Source organism: Leptosomus discolor, chromosome 3 (assembly GCF_034619465.1).
Source record: "Leptosomus discolor isolate bLepDis1 chromosome 3, bLepDis1.hap2, whole genome shotgun sequence".
NCBI classification, from domain to species: Eukaryota; Metazoa; Chordata; class Aves; order Leptosomiformes; family Leptosomidae; genus Leptosomus; species Leptosomus discolor.
The window spans coordinates 85,117,915-85,135,098 of record NC_141393.1 but is presented as its reverse complement, the minus strand read 5'-3'; the positions used below and the strand labels follow the sequence as shown (position 1 = coordinate 85,135,098).

General features: G+C 43.4%; 1 protein-coding gene across 1 annotated transcript in view; it reads right to left on the bottom strand.

The window, feature by feature from the left end:
- Positions 1-15,552, bottom strand: part of LOC104351240 (vitellogenin-1) — a 43,762-nt gene extending 28,210 nt beyond the window's left edge. Inside the window, exons 1-13 of the mRNA XM_086463205.1 lie at positions 15,513-15,552; positions 15,151-15,171; positions 14,771-14,922; positions 12,059-12,310; positions 9,712-9,873; positions 8,889-9,040; positions 5,976-6,126; positions 5,735-5,892; positions 5,458-5,623; positions 4,273-4,395; positions 2,514-2,732; positions 211-428; positions 22-119 (exon numbers count right to left, since the gene is read on the bottom strand). Of these exons, the coding sequence (XP_086319331.1) occupies positions 22-119; positions 211-428; positions 2,514-2,732; positions 4,273-4,395; positions 5,458-5,623; positions 5,735-5,892; positions 5,976-6,126; positions 8,889-9,040; positions 9,712-9,873; positions 12,059-12,310; positions 14,771-14,922; positions 15,151-15,171; positions 15,513-15,552 (1,912 nt within the window). The remainder of the gene's footprint in view (positions 1-21; positions 120-210; positions 429-2,513; positions 2,733-4,272; positions 4,396-5,457; positions 5,624-5,734; positions 5,893-5,975; positions 6,127-8,888; positions 9,041-9,711; positions 9,874-12,058; positions 12,311-14,770; positions 14,923-15,150; positions 15,172-15,512) is intronic.
- Between the last annotated feature and the right edge of the window lie 1,632 nt (positions 15,553-17,184).

The following is a 17,184-nucleotide window of genomic DNA, read 5'->3' as shown; positions in this document are numbered from 1 at the left end:
ACAAAATCTTCTGAATCTTACCTTTAAACATACTGAAGCGGAAAACCTTGCTGAACTGATATCCAGATCTGTCAAACTGGGAACTTAATGCTCGGACAGCCATTCTGCAGGCAGAAGCCCTGAAAAAAAAAAAATTCAGTGAGCCCATGAACACTTCCACTAGTTCACAAATGGTTTTTCAGCTAGGGAAGGGATCTAGCTTTGCCTTACATCGCTTGGAGGTCTGGAGCTGTGCTTCTACCCAGGGCCCTCAGGTGCGAGTAGATGAAACTTGCCACTTGCATGCTGGATTCCTTCAGCACAGCCTCAGCTAACGTCATCACTATTGGAAGACCTGGCTTGGTTTCAAGCAAAACCACTGCAGCTAACATTCGGACCCGAGGATGAATTTTGCAATTCAGGAAAATCTCAAGGGTAATAGCCTGGACCTGAAAATAATACGTACAGTCAGATTTACAGTACGTTTGGACATCTTGCTAATAATGATTCATCACCGGTGAACGATCTCTTCATCACTAGTACAGTAAAAATTTATATTATTTAATTATTATGAGAACTGTGTTCCTGGTTTCACAGTCTGAGGGCTGGAAGGGGCATTATGGTAATGCAGTCTGACTTCCTACCCAGTCAAAGCCAAGGAACTTTGCTGGATAACTTCTACATTGAGTCTATTATCCTCCTTTCAGCTATAGCAAAACATATCTGTAGCGTAAACACTCTAGGTAAGAGATTTCATGGACCCATTACATACCTGAGAAGTGGTTTCAGTGATTACTTATCCCTATCCATAAAGCCTTATTTCTAATCATTTGATCTCTTGGGGCCCTTTCTGCTAAACAACAGAACAAAAATGATATGAATAAAACCCAGTTTACTACCGGAAATCTCTTTGCCATGTAGGCAGCTTAAAACTGAAAGTTTAGGCAACAAATGTAATTTCCACAGTAGCACTTGTGACCAATGTGTTGGACCTCAGCAATACTCAGTATCAAGACTAGTTCTGCACTGAAGCCTTTGACCCCAGCTTCGATACGGATGCGGATGGTGTGACCGGGCTCCGGCAGCCCCTCTGCACAGTCCTGTCCTGCCGGGACAGCGCTCATCCGCGCGCTCTGGTGAAAAGCCTGATCCAGAAAACTTCACCCAACTTGAACAAAACCCGTCAGGATGTTGCCAGTCTGAGCGTGCTGGTTAACAAACACCAAGGTGAGACTTGCTGGCAAGGATGCAGTAGCCTCTTTCTAAATGCAGCTTCCTTCTCAAACTAAACAACAAAAAAAGACAGACTGTGTATTAAGTCAGTTTGATGTAAACAGGGGTGTGTAGCGAGCTGCAAACCAGGCATTAAACTGGTTTTTGAACAATGAAAAATCCAGTCACAGTCATTAACTTGTTCCAGATCAATTTTCTCTAAAGAAAACGCATAGAAAATGTTTGGGTCACATGTGGAAATCCAGGCTGAAGGGCAATCAGAGATGGAGCACTGTTTTCAAACACCAAGCTGGCTCTTTTTCTCCCCCAGCAAATACCCCAACTCCTACCTTTGCTATTCTCTCTCCCCCCCTGCCGCTTTTCCACATCTAGCTCCTGCACTCTGGTAAATTGTTTCTTTATTCTTTCGCTTAAAAGCATACCCGGGCACACCATTGCCTGCGGATCAATATGTGCACTCAAACTGGGAGTCACGTGCAAAAAATTAGTGTAATGGAAAAACTGATACAGATTAGTATGAGAACAGTTACAGAAAGCTTTTATTTTACTTTTTATATTAAGAATAGACTTACATAAAACAACAAAAAAATTCAATGTCAGGAAAAAAATGTCTTGCAAACGCAAGGTTTCCTTTTAGAAGCAGATTGCTTTAAGGTGAAAATGACTGTAGAGCAATGTCTGTGGTGGATGAGAGCATGCCTGTGTAACCATTGTATGTGCTATCTAATCATTACCTCGTTCAGGGACAAAAGTCACATTTAGTAAATGTTCTGTTTATGACTTAAACCCACACAATGTCTGTAAATTCGTAATTAGGATGCAAACCTCTAGTGTCTGTTTACAATAAGATCTGGTCTTGAATTACGATTAGATGTGACACCCAGTATTAAATGTCAGTTCTCTGAAAACCTTGTTTTGTGGCTCTCTCACATACCAAAGTTGAAGTAGCACTAAACACATTTTGGTCATGAGGTCAGCTTTTTGACTCGTGTCCTTGGAAAAATAAATGTTTGCAATGGAAATACTGATTTGTCATCAACAACGGGGTAATGAAAGAATCCTTTTAATGGGATTTTTGTTGCCGTCTGAAACACTAGAGGTTAATTTCAAAAGGAATAAGGCATGCCAACTAAGGAAAGGTTAAGTATTTTTTTTGGAAAAAAAACCCAACAACCAACCAAACACAGAACATATTACAGGTATATTTGAAAAAAAGCTCTGCTCTCCCCTCCTCACCCATCATCGATCAGCACCCTTGTGTTGGGGTACCACAAGTGCAAAGGAGGCAGCTGTTTCCTTACCATCTTGGGGTCTTTCAAGCCTATATTCTTCAGGGCCATCACAGCAGTCGCGTGGACCTTGAGTGGCAAATCTGAGGCACCAGCCGCGTATCCTGGCAAAAATTTCTTGATGTGCTTGATGCTGGCTGGGTGTCCGACATTCCCAAGGGCTTTCAAAGCCAAGGAAATATCTTCTGTGTCAGACTTGCTCAGTGCCTCTCCCGCAAAGCCATGAAGTAGCTGAAAAAAGAAAACAAATCTTCTGTGGAGTTCAATTCCAGCTCTTATCTATATCCCGTCCCCCAGCCTATTCTGAGGTTTGACTTTGATAATTTCAGTTTGTTCAATTCACTTATTTTAAATATTTTCAAATTCTTTTTGTCCTCATGAATAGGACATTTTATTCATAGAACAAGCATAGCCGAGAAAGCTGCAATGAACAGCTGCTTCATCACTGTGCCTTAAAGTTATCAAGTAAGATTTTTAAAGGAAAAAATAATGGCTAGGAGCTAGTTCCCACTGCCTTGCAGGGTGAGCTGGGAGCCCTGCAACAATGCTGTTTGAATATCTCTGTCTCACGGCTGCAGACAGGTGCAAAAACGCAGACCCACTTAGATTAGATTCCTGAAGACACGGCTGGTGCCGGTGCCCTTCACTTCAGCTATGACAGCCACTTTTGGTGGGGATCAACAGCTGGCGGTGACATCATCAGGGCATTTTACAGCCTTAAGCAACTGGATCGCACTTAACATTCACATGGCAAGATTAGTAGTCGTCTGAGGGCTGAACATGGGAAAAGAACTAAATCCTCATAGATAACGGTTTTCAACGCCAACAAATGGCTCTAAAAAAGAAACCAAGATGTTACAGAATAATTTCAATGGAGTTCCCATGCTTAAATATGATGTCTGAGGTCCACTGATGGGGCAGAAACAGTCCATTTGATATTACTAATCAAATGAATGGATTTTTGAAATGCCTTGAATAAGCCTATACCATCATTTGCTTTGGGAAAGAACTTCCATTCCCTGGGACTGGGCTTCTCGGATGTAATTAGCTGAAGAGCATTGGTGGCAATCCTAGTGCAGGAGATGCATGTAGGAACGTTGGCCATGCCTGTGTACTGCAGGAAAAAAAACCATGGCAGGCACACGATGTATTGGGAACACCCTGCTCTTACTGGGGATGCTGGACTGCCCAGTGTTGAAGTCTGAAAACACATGTTTCTTTTTCCTTCTCTATCCCTGGCTGAGTGGCCAACCTCTGTAAATGATGACATGCATCTGTAGAACCAGGAAATGCCGTTTACTGCCTATTTGCACTGTTTTCAGACCCACTGATTAACAGCAGTGCAGAACAGGGAGGGTATTAGTATTACTGGAAGCTTATAGTCTGTGTGGATGACTGGGCTCTGCTCCTGGCTGAGAAATGGCCTGGCTACATGACTTCAGGCAAAACCCCGGGCTTTTGTGTCAGTTTATTTATTAGTATATAGAAGCACCTATATTTAAAGTATTTCAGAGCAGCGCCATGGGACTTCATTAATAATTGGCAATAAAGCACTCAGAGATACTCCAATAGAAAGTGCTATGAATTATATGCTTCTTCCTCTCACTCTCTTTCGTGTGTTAATCTAAAGATAAAAATGCTCTATTTAACCAACGGGGGTTGCTTTCCCCAAAGGAAATGCTGCGGTGAAGTGAAATACAGGTTTCTGAATAATGAAGAAAGAACTCAGGACTTAATTTTTATTGTAAACCATAAATAACAGTGTGGTTACCTGGAGACATTCAGAGCAGGAGTCTGATGAAGAGCACTGTTTGTGGCACAGGGACGCGTAGCTGAGATGGCAAACCTTTCCAAGGGCAGTGCTGGAGCGTGGGCAATGTTTTTTCACAATGAGCTGGGGAGAAAGCGGTTGTTCGTTACCACCGTTAGTGAAGAGCAACAATACTAAAAAACATGTTCTGCCAAACGCAAGGCAAAACCAGGCTTCTGATGTTTTTCTACCAATGGGTTTATAGTTAATCAGTGGATATTACTGTATTTGACAATGTGATTGTAAAGTCATTCCAAGTAACATCTGGAAGGCAGGTCTGTTGCTTTCACAGGGTTTCAGATTTAACTTTGGCATAGGCTATAATCCGAAGGGAGGAAATCACCTGGTTATGGAATGGAAAAACACACATTATTCAAGAATCATTCACCATTGTTTTGTAATCCCCTCAGCTATGGGCAGAAAAAACTTGAGAACCATTGTGAATAGATCTCAGTGCTTTGGGCGGTCAGGAATATTTCATATAAATGTTGGAGCTGACAGGAGGCACCAGCCCACTGCTTCCTTGAGCGGGAAGCAAAGCATTACCATGGCTGGGCTGTCACGGCCTTTACAGAGGGCGAAACTCGGACTGAGTTTGGCGGTCTCTACCTAGGGTAGGCACAGATAAGGTCCTGCATCTGAGGCTAGAATTAGACCCTGCAGAAGAAAAAATTGTAAAAATCGTTAGACTTTCTCCTATGTGGGCTCCACATCGGCGTAATTCCCTTGATCTCAATAGATCTGTTCCAATTTGTACCCATCCTGCTAGGTCAATCAGGAGGAATACACGGATATAACAAATACGTATTTCTTATTCCCTGGTCTTCGCAGACACTCAGTTAGAGATCTAATCTGATGTAATTGTAAAGTATGTTTGGACAAAGAGAGACTGGAAGCCACTGTTTGCAGCAATAACTTGGGTCCCTGAGGGGTATTTTACTCTTTCCTGTTTCATTCTGGATTCATTTTTGCCCTTTTGCTTTGCATTCTCCTTGCCTTAAGAGATACAGGAAAAACTCCTTTCAATGTCGCTGGAGGATATAAAACCTCAATATTTTCAAATCCTTCACCATCTTGTCAAAGGAATAAATATGGCAGAAGCTGAAATCAGTAAAGAGCGACTCGAGAGTGTTTAGAGAATCCTACCGTTGCTTCCTCCATCACGTCCCGCGTCGGTGGGCTTGAGTGCAGAGCCACCAGCACCGTCTGAGCCACTTCCCAGTTGGTGAGTTCTTGCCTTTCCATTTTCTGCCTCAAGAACCTGAGCGCTCGGTGACTGGCAACTGCAGAAACTATATCCAAAAAGAAGCGCCTGTAATGGGAAAGGCAAGGACCGTTTTCCAGACCTGCGTTTGAACAGTCGTTCTGGGCGGTCTCCAGCGGAGTTCATCAGCAGAGGAATCTCCACTCATATCGCCTGTACCTGTACGCTGGTCGGCTGGAGAACTGCTTCCACACCGACTCGTAGTTCTCCTCGTTGGCTGCACGGAAGAGGTGCACAAGCTTGAGGGCTTTTGCCGGTGCGTCGCTGGGAAGCTGTTCAGACGTGGTCTCTACCAGGTCTTGCAGGCTTTCCTCTATCTGCAGGAAGATTGAGAAGCAGGAAGCTCACACGCACCGTTTCCCACATGCACAGATTCCATCCTCCAGTGGCTGGTCTTTACCTGACTCTCCACATTTTTTATTCTGAATAAGTGCACAGGAAGCTGGAGCAATTCACTGCCAAACTGGTACCGAAGTGACCCACGGCTCTGGAATTCTTTTGGTGGGACCTCTGCCGTCTGCTTCTGCACGTCAGTCAAAGAAAGTTTCTGCCTGGAATGGCGAAATCCAGGCAGACAACGTCACAAGATGCAGGGTACAAACTAAAAAAACCCCAGTAATCCTGCCTACCTGCGTGGCAACGCAACTACAATCGTTTCAAAAGGGTTTTGTCATTGAGGGGCAAAGGTATTTGCAAACAGATACATTTGGACACGACGCTCAGGACCGTGCTCTGAGAAGGTGGGCACTTACACAGCAGGGCTCAGGTCAGAGGCAGTCTTTGCCTTCCTTTGGGAGCAACGTGGCTTGAGAATTTAAGGAGGAAGTGGGAGGTGAGAAGCTGTGGCCTGAAGAAGGTCACAGGAACTAGGTGGTGTGTCCTAAGGCGTAAATTAAGGATTACAGAAAAATAACTGATGGAAAACTTTTTCAGATATTATCACGTAATTTAGACCTTTTAAGAAGTTCATAAAAATTCTTACATGTCTGTGCCTCCTGGAATCTTCAAAAAGAGTTGAAAATTGTTAGAGACAATAAGAAATGCTCCAATCTTTTTACTTGCACTATTAAAATTCCCTCCCCATTTTGCCTGGCAAGCGGAACGTCCTGGGGACTGCAGAAGATAAAAGGTTCTCACGAAGTTTTAAACTGGTTTTCCCAAACAAAAAAGGGCCAGATAAGCTCAGGATTAGTCTTTGGAAAAATACACAAGTTTCTGGAAGCTTTTCAAGGAGCACCAAACCTTCATCCTTTGTTATTAAGAATAATTCCAATGACAGACTGTCTTCGCAAATATTTGCTATCTTTGTTACAATTTCAGCAAAAGGGGATGCGTCCTATTGCACCAATTATGTTTTAAATAGGTCATTTAGGACACTATAATAAAGTTAGGCATTCACACTGAACAACTGAAAACATTCCAGAAGCAATATTGCTGTACTACACAGTATGTCAAAATCTCTGTAGAAAATTGGCGTGTTTATTTTGGAATCTCTATGATGATCTTCTGTATCATTTCTATCCACTCCTTCCATATGGATTGCAGAGAACTGCTGCAGAAAATAGCATATAACTGCTCTGCAGACAAGGCACTGGAATTTGAATAGAAATCACTACAGAATCAGCAGAGATTTTTTTCTCTCTTGAAATTTTATACAACATTATTGAAAGAGCATTTGGGTCAGAAAGTAGAGCGTCAGGTACACTTGGACAGATTTAACTCCCCCTTCTAGAACAACGGTGAATCTATTATGTCTTCATCTCCATCATTTCAGGAAGAGATATATCTGCCTAGAATAGATGGGAAAATGCTATACTCTGAAGAGCAAATGAATACTAAAGATAAGATTAAAACGGTGAAACAACAGTAAAACCTCTCTTGGTTTTGAAAGATGCTGCAAGAGGCTTATGCTGAACAGGTCTGAAAACTCAGCTCGGAATGTTTTAAGTTCTTGATGTCAGAGTTTTTTTCTTTCTTTTTTTTTTTTTTTTTTTAAACCACAGAAAGTGCATTGTAGAAATAAATTCTGAGGCCGTGGGTGACACATCCACACCTTCCCCGCTATCTTATATTTGGCCCCTTCTGCTGGGCAATGCAAAAGGCGCAGAGAAAAATGGGAACAGTAAAGGCGCTACTTTTTCTGGGGGCTCTATACCTGCGGAGAACCGTCAGGAAGGCAGTCAATGCAGGCTTGCAGGGGCGTTAACTCAGCAAAAGTTTAACTCGGCTCCAGACCAAGGCTCACTCACAACAATCTATAATCTGATAAACCCACGGCAGTTGTATCCATCTTCTCCTTGACCGTGTGAGACACTGAAGCCACTTTCACCTTTACTGGTTTGCGTGGGGGTTTTTTGTTAGCTGGACTGAACATGTTCATCATATTAATAAAGTTAATCAGTGATTTATTGACATGATGTTGCAGCTCCCAAAGCTGTGTCATACCCACGGATTCCTGCAGAGGCTGATGGAGCCGCGCGAGATGACGGCAGCTGAGGAGTGGGACCGGGGCGCATCGGCTGCGCAGTGACCTTCACGCCACAAGCCTCCCCCTCCGGCAGGGCGCTCCTGCCTACACCGCCCATCGCTAAAGCAGGTAACTAACAGTTTTCTCAACTGATGAATTTGATGCCAATGAAAAAAATTTTCAAACACAAAGTCTGGGGGCTTGATCTGAAAACGGGCAGGGGTAGAATTTCTTAGACAACCCTATTCTCATTTTGCCCCAAACTTGTTCCAGAAATATGCAAAATTTGCCGTGGAAAAGCACATACATTTTACATGCCTTGGGCCCAACCTTTTTGCAATAAAACCCAATTTCCTATCGAGAAACAGTTTTGATGGGAGATTTGCAGGCAGCCCACTGTACTTAGGAAGTATATTGGAATCCAAAGTCCTATCTAGGTTTCTTGTGAACTAGTCTCCAGGGTCTCTTACCGCATTATTATTTTCCTGGGAACTCTCTTTCAGTGAGTAACTGTCTTTCAAAGTATTTTACTGCAAATATATTAGTTCACAATTTTTCAGATGGAATTACATTTGTTTTGGCTTTTATGACATAAATCAAATATCCCTGAGAAATAAAATAGTCAAACCCTGCCAAGTTTAGCTAACAAAATTTGGATAGTGATGTGCATGTTTCAGATTTACAACTAACAGTGAAGGTTGTTTTTATGAACTGTTTGGGATTTTACGTAATTAAATACTGGCAAACAATAGGCTGTGGAAGTAAAGGATTTATTTCAGTTATGGAGTTTGACCAGATTACTGAGATGCTGAGTTAGTTGCTGAATTAAAGGCATATGTACAGTACCTCACTTCTACTACAGCATTTCCTCCCGTTATCTCGTTGAAGGGTGCAAACTGGTGGATTTCCTCAACATCAGCTTGTGTGATCACAGCTTCGTTACGCGTGTATTTAATTTTGTAATCATAAGTAGCAGTTGCCCGGGAATTCTTGTTTCTCTTTATAATATAAAAAAGCAAAGAAACAAAGAAAATAGAATGCCATTGACCTTCTGAATTCTGTGACTAGAAGCTATTACATCACCCGCTTCCACCCACTTGGTCGCCAGGGCTGTTTTGTTCCTTGGCCATACGAGCAGTTCACGGGAATTCTGCTTCCATGGGAGAGGTCAGGCACGCCGCCTGGCTCCAGCACTTCTACTGCTAAGAGGTGTTAGCTGGTTTTCCCCTTTCCCAAATATCAGTAACTGGTTATTCCCTTGAGGAGGAGACACATTTTCTGAGGAGATCAGCAGTATAAGCCACACGATTTCTCATTTCAAAGACAGGATCATAACAAGATGCAGCAGTACCTGTCTTGGATAGCAGAAACCGACATCGTGACTATCTTTGTCACTCAACAGCGTGGCTGAATTAACTCATGCTGATAATTAATGGTTTCCAAGCCAGCTAGCCTGAGCTGGTTGAAGCACGCCTGCGGTACACGACAGCCTGCAGCACAGAGCTCTGCTGCTCTGGGGGCCCGATTGCCATCCGGAAAGAAAACATTGACAGCAGCAGCTCTGAGCCTTCTCCCGCTTTAGGTGTTACCCAGCGAGAGACGGCGCGGGTGCCCAAGAGCTCGCCGTACGAGGCCGTGAACATGCGTGCGTAACACCACCCTGATTTACCTGCTGGCAGGGCTGGCACGGCCGCGTGTACGCTGAACCTGTGACCATCTGAACTTTCTCTTCGCAGCTGTTCAGGTCCTTGGATTTGGTCACGTAGACCAGGCTTGCTCTCTTGTTTTCCTGAATTGCATACGTTGTGTTGCAAATGCCCCCAAGTCCGGCCTGGCAAAAAGGAGAACGTGATCAGAGAAGTTCACTCTTATGCAAAGCTTCATTAATTCCCCACATGGACTGTCCTCTTTAATTCTGTATTTTTGAAGTTCCTGATAGCAATGAATGCTTTTTTAACTCATGGGGCTCTCCAGAAGTGAATTTGGGATGATCCTGACTTTCATCTCTTTTTCACATGTTCAGGTTTCCAGTAAGCCAAATCAGAGTTTCACTGAGAGACCCAAAATTCTCAACAGTTTCACTGAGACAAGTTTTGGAGCCTCAGAAAAGGTGAGTAACCGCTTCCAGTTAGAGCTGTTGATTATAAAATACAATTTGAAGCATATTAATAAAAAGTGCGAAAATAATTTGATCAGTCGGAATAAAATCTCAGCAGCAAAGTATTTTAAGGTTGGAGATTACATTCTGCCCTTAAAATTTGCTTTCATAGACAGCTTATAAATGCCTATGGAACAGGCCATGCCATATCAGATGATCTGTCACAACACAAACAGCAATAATTAAAAAGAATTTCAGGATAGCAGAGTTTTGATTGCGGGTTTTCTTGAGTTTAGGGTTTTAGCTCAGATCTTCAATAATATTTCAAGCATATATATTTATAAAAGCTCTTAAATCTCCTCAGTCAGTGAGGAGATTTTTGGAGAGGAAAATATTTGATTGCATTTTGGGAGGAAGGGTTATTTTCATGATTTTTTTTATTGTTATTGATAGCATAGCCGCTCCAGAGAGCGGCTCTGGGCTATGTCAGAACAGAAAAATGGCCATGTGGTGGTTAGGAGACAAGACATACCCACTTCATCTTTAGCTTAACAGCATTCCCGAAGACACTGTGGCTTCGGTAAGGGCTGGAAGTCAGAATTGCCCCAGCTTTCTGAAAGACTTGTACCTGCAAAGAGGGGCGTGGGGCTCCTCTGCGGACTGCAGGGTGTGGCAGGGACCTCCAGACTTTAAAAGGGAATGCCCAGCCCCGCGGGCTCCGTGGGACAAAGTCCAGCCTGGCTGGACTTCCAGATGCGTGCAGTTCTTGGCTAGCTCAGGTACCCCTACCCCACCCCCCGCAGGGTGTGATGTAGACTCTCCCCGGTTGGTCCTTTATACCTCTCTGCAGCTCGGATTTTGGGACTAGCAATGCTTATCTTCCTTTACAGAGTGACTTGAGGTTGTCACGCATGTGCCCATGCTCATTAATCAGCTGCTGTCTGGGAAAGGCCAGAGAACTTGGAAACGATTCCGGGAGGTGAAGTCACGTGTGCTGCTCAGCAGCGGGAGCAGGACGTACAGCTAACCGCATTAGAAAGGATCAAGATGTAAAACTAGATACGAGAAAGCGGCACCACAGAATACGCGACACCACCACCCGGGTTTTTATGTGCAACAAGCGGCGTGAAAATATTAAATCACATAGTTCCTTTCCCAGAAACAACTCTACTTACATAAAAATAAATTTTTAAAAAATTAAAATCGCTCCGGTCTGCATTTTCAATAAAAATAACATGAAAGTATAATAATTTCAAGGTCTTTGCTGATCTCTGAATTTAATGTAGTCTAATCAATGTAAATACGGTTTCAGAAAAACTAAACACATTGCAATTTCTGTGGTGAATAGTAATATCAGATGATTTACCTTGACTAAGATATTAAAACCTGGAAAACAGTGGAAATTCCAACAGAGCATCAACTGCAACTGTCAAAGCTATTACAGTAATGTCATGGCATATATACTGTTTTCCTCCCAAAAGAGGAGCTAGAAGAGATTAAAGTATATATGATTGGTAAAGAAGTCAAATTACTGTTATTTCAGCTTTGCTCTTGTGCTGCATGTTTACGCTTGTTCTAATACAGTGTTCAAATTTTAAGCAGGCTTCGGCTTTCACAGGAGTTTACTTTCTCTGGAACCACAAGCCAGATTTTCTAAGGTTCCAATACTGCAAACATATTTTCTGAAGTACTTTGATCAGTGAGATTAAAAATCTGCTGTTCTCTTGTCCTGTCTATCTACAGCTCCATCCAATGTTGTCCCCCAAGAACACCTTAATGACCCTTTCCCAAGCTCAGGTGTTTCTTGATAGTGAGGTTTATGCCAAGGATGAATTCACGAAACGGGGCAGAAGAATCTGAAGAGACGGCTTATTTGTTTACAAAGCAACCACAGTGGCCAGCAAACCAGAAAGCTCACCTCCTGCAAGCTGTACGAGTGCTGCATCTTCTTTAGGCTCAGCTCCAGCACATTCAGAACGCCTCTGTAGATGTTCAGTCCATCATCCGAGACCGAATCAGGAGCCATAAGGTTTCCAACGTGGCCACCGCTGTACTCAAACTTGATGGGGTTACTGAGTTGCCCAGTTAGTACCTGGGTCAGTTTGAGCGATCGAGAGAACGAGCTCGCAGGCCAGACGCCGTTGTACTCTGCTGCCTCGATTGAGTGAATCTAGAACAAAGGGGGAACACAACTCCTCTTCACTTTTTTTTCCGTTCACTTTTTCAATGCACATAGCATCTAGAGCTTTACTCACATCTAAAATGCACTTTTAAATACCACAAAGCCTCCTCAAGGGGAAAACTTAAAAGCCGTTGTTTAACGTAGCCAGTATCGACATACATGTTTCCATCTCTAACGGGAAGAGTAATGCAAATGCGATATTGTCACAGCCACTGGGCTCTGTTCCGTTTCATAGATAATCCACACTGCCAAAGGCGAGCTCGTGTGAAGAAGCGAGCCAGAGGAGAGCCGCACGGGGCCGGTTGCTACCCAAAAGTAGTGCGGGAGAGCTGCGGGAAATGGCGGGAGGAAGTTAACGTTGCATGAAGCGTCATTAACTTCTGCGGCGAACTCCGTCGTCTCCCTCGCCGGGGTCACAGAGCCCAGACAGCAGTGAGGAACTAAAGACAACACGGCTGCTGGGCCAGATCGGCGTGATTAGGCTGGGTGGTGGGGAGCGGGTTGCAGCAACGGCCCTTCCCTCCCCACCTCGCTGCGGCGCCGAAGGCTCGGGCTCTGGCCCCAGCCCCGCTCTGCGCTGCACCCCCCAGCCCTCACCTGCGGCACGTCCAGGCGAGCAGAAAGTCGAGCGAAACCGTGCATAACTCGAGTGCCCCGGGAATGGGCCATGTTTAGCCCGGGTTCTCCGAGGAGCCTTCCCTTCTATATACTTTGACAACTTAGAGAGACGTTTCTCTGACACCTCAGGCTGGCGATGGGATGCAAGACGCGGATTAATTTCTCGAAAAGCCACACAAACTAAACCCTCACCCAGCAAACCGCCGGAGACTGCGCTTTCCTACTTGTTTGTGTTGCTGGTGGCGGAGATCCCTGCCAGCCCCGGTAGCTGAAGCTTGCAGGGGAGGCTGTTACGGAGCAAATCCCTCCCGCTGCCCCTCGGCCACGCTGCTGGCGTACGGCACACGGGCAGGCTGGGGAGTGCCCCGGGGGTCGGGGCCAGGCAGTTTTCCAGTTTTCCCTGGCCCGCGGGGCCCAGGCAGGACTCGGGCTGTCTGCAAGGTTTGGAACGCAGCTGGCAACCCTGACTTGGGGGCTTGCGATGAAAATCTCGCCAGCTGGAAACTGCCCAGGGAGCACAGCTTTTTGCTCGGGCTGACTGCGAAGTGGTAGGCTGCAGATGAAAGATTAATTCCCTGAACCATCCCTCCGAACCATCTAATTTAAATATAACAGCAGCAAAATAAACTTCTCCCAGAGCAGAAGGGAATAAATGTATCGTTACCTTTAGCTTAGAACTTGTCCCAAAATCTCGTGATTTTTTTTTTTCTTTTCTCTTCTTTTTCTTGCCTGAATTTATTTCTGTATTTATTTTTGAAATGGAAAATTTTTTCCCAATGCACTGGGGCAGGTGAAATGGTGTGGGAAGGTTTCAGGGAACAGGAGTCAGTTCTTGGTGAAGACTCACCCTAGCACAGCACGAGCTGTTTCGGCAGGAACAGGGGAGGACGTGGGGTGAGGACAAGACGGCTCCTGCCTCCTCTCTGCCCGGGGAGACTTCTACTGGCCAGTCAGTGCAGACGTGTGGCTCTTCCTTCTTGGGTTTTTTGCCTTTTTTTTTTTTTTTCCCAAAAAAACCCAGCTATTTGCAAAGGTCATGGAAAAGCAGTATTTCCCGCCCAGATCTATTACGATTTGAACTTACAAAACTACCTAGTTACAGAAGGCTAATTCAGGCTATAAGGCTACAGCATTTACCAGCATTTATCAGGCAGTCACCCGTCTTTTTAATCTGCAGTTTTCAATTGGCCAAATAAAAGATCATTTTTCTTCCATAGATCCAGAAGCCCAAGTGGAGTTTGTGTAAGGCAATCGAGGGGTGCGTTCCAATGCTTTCATTAGAAGCGCGTATGGGCTTCCGGTAAAGGCAAAAGCACTTTTCACATAATCAAAACTTAGTAATTACTCAGCATGCAGTAAAAATATACAACTGAGGATGACAAAGAATGTCATCTGGGACCCTGCAGAAAAAGAAGCCACCAGATGACATTAATTATGCTAAATATTGAATCACATCCAGCTACCGTAGCATGTTTTATTGCCTTTCGTTTGCTGGTTACGAAATCAGTTGATTAAATAATCTTAGGTCTTACAGTCTGGAACAATTGGATTGATCCACTAACAAATGATTGTGCATTTCAAATTACATTCCTTTGTCTCCCTGACCAGAAAGCAGAAGAAATCCTTCAAGCCCAAGGTTGGCTTGAGCTGAGAATTACCTGGCAAAGTGCAAATAGAATTTAGGGCACTGCATAAAAAACGAGTAGTGTTAGTTACATTCTCCCCGAGTAAACACAACACATGATGAAACTTAATTACTTCCCAAAAGCCTAAAAAAAGAAGCCAAGTACGAAGAGAATTTTACTTTTCAAACGGAATACATTTTCTTACCCTAATCAGACAAAGTTTTGGCCCAATACCACTAATTTCCACTTTGCTTTTTATTCTTATTCCAGCTCTTGCAAGTCCTTTCTCCGGCAGTCCGCTGAGAACCATGCTTTCATAATCAAACGTATAAACCTTGTTTTCACTGAAATCGGGTTCTGCAAAGAAATGGTTCCCATAAAACATTATAGAGATCGTACAGAGCACAATTAACTACCTGTATTAGAGTGTATGGGATAAAAAAAAAAGATGAATTTGTTCATTTTTGTATTGCACCTGAACAAAATTAGCTGTTGTAAAATTATATTAAACATTGATATACTTTTCAGAATCTATTTTGAATTTCACTCATTATAATTATATTAGCTGATAGGAAAATTACTTACGGTAATTAAGTTGCTGGCTTCCTGAAAGAGAAGGGAAAAAAAGAAAAAAAAAAAAGAAAAGAGTAATGAAATGACAAAGCAAAAAAAAAACCAAAACAACCCACCCAAAATGTTAATGTATTTTAGTACGAAAGGCTGTATCTCATCTTGTACCTACAGCGTAACTCTCCCTAATTAGCTCTACTTCTAGTTCAGCACATGGTCAAAACCCTTTTTTGCCCTAAACAACAAAGAAATTGTCATAAAATAATCTTTTCCTATAAAATGTTAAAATTAATGTTTGTAAGTAAACTATATTTAGATTCTAAAACTTTTTCCTGAATCTCTTGTTTTAAATCCATCAAAGCAGATAAGTTACTTACCCACCAGGGTTAAAACCAGGGCTAATATCAAGCCCCTCATGATGGGGACAAAGTAAAGGTGAACATGCTGGGTTCTCTTTTATAAAGACATGTGCTATCACATGTTTCTTTTGGCACGTTACTTCGACAAATAGGCACATTGTAGAACGCATATTGATCAATCAAAAAATAAACATTTCTGAGGTCATGAACGCTGACAACTTCAAATAGCTTCATGATTTCACCTACTTTACTTCCTATGTGAAACAGAAATTTCATTTTCAAAATACCTTGCTTGCTATTTTGTTCCCCGTTTCTCCACATTGTAGTTATATCGTATTAATTATTAAAGAATAATTATTAAAAGAATTATTAAAATTTTAAATTAAATAAAAATAGTTCCTCTATCATAAGTGAAATAATTGGGCTCTTCTTCGGCCACATCTTCAGTCTCTTGATAATTTGCTCTTGCCAAGGGTCACCACTTTGGAGTCACACCTTGCCCTGTCACATTGAAACTCTACTTTTACAGAAGAATTTGTGACTGATTTCGTAGATTGAGGATTAAGATACCTTAGAGCTCACAGACATGCAACGAGAACCTGTCTTTCCAAGGTACCTATCACGGCTGTCTATGCAAGCACATCTTGTTACCCACGCCTGGGAAGACACACCTCATCGGTAGGACCCTCACGTTAGCTTCTGGCTAACGGGCAAAGCTTATTCTACACAAACAGGAGGGAAATTAATTTCTTTGCTTATGAGAAGAATCTAATAAAAAATGAGTTGCATTTCCAGAAAGAATTCAGTGAGTTGGGGAGCACCAGGTCCTCCTCAGCGGGTTCTCATGGATCTCTGGCTGCTGACACTCTTGGGAAAATATATCCAGCATTTCCCACTTGTAGCAATAACGTCCAGGCCAGTCCTTAGCAAAACTAAGCCAGGGCTGTCTCGTTCGGGCACCTTCGCTGACGAGACCTCCAGAAATCTTGAGAATTTTAGTGTCGCATCTTCCTTTTGTAAAGGGAAAGACACGGAACTGGATGAGTAGTCAGACCTGCCTTGAAATGAAATGTGTGTCTAGTAAAATATTTAAAAATAGATGATAGACATACGAACCGTTACAAGAGATTAATAATTGGGCTGCTGGTTCAGTGTGGTTTCAGATGGCGAAAAATTAAGTGCACACGGATTTTCTCTGATGTTCTCTTCTAGGGTGCTACTTGCGTGAGATATGGCAAGATGCATCACGCTTGCGGGCCCTGTGGAATTCAGCGGGATATCTTGCCTGGCACCCGTGCACCCTCAAACGTCGTTAGAGGCGCCCTACAGACAGCCACGTCTTCTGCAGCCGGGATGGAAGTAAACGCCCAGCAGCAGCGTCATACTGCGAGGGGAAATGTGCAAAGCTGTCCTCCTTCGGTCACCCTGCTTCCATGGCACTGCTCGTCACAGCCACAGCCTGGCCTCCGCAGCAGTGTTGTGCTGTCGCGCACAGCTACCCGCGCTTCCAGGGGACAGAAGGTGTAAGCAAATACATGTATTATACACAGAACTATATAAGGGAGACTATTAATTGAAGCATTGTTGAAACGACGTCTAAGGGACACAGAGATGAAAATGCAGCTACAACATTTTTCAAGTTTAACAAAAGGCTTTATAATATGAATACATTTGTTCTAACAGGGTAGTG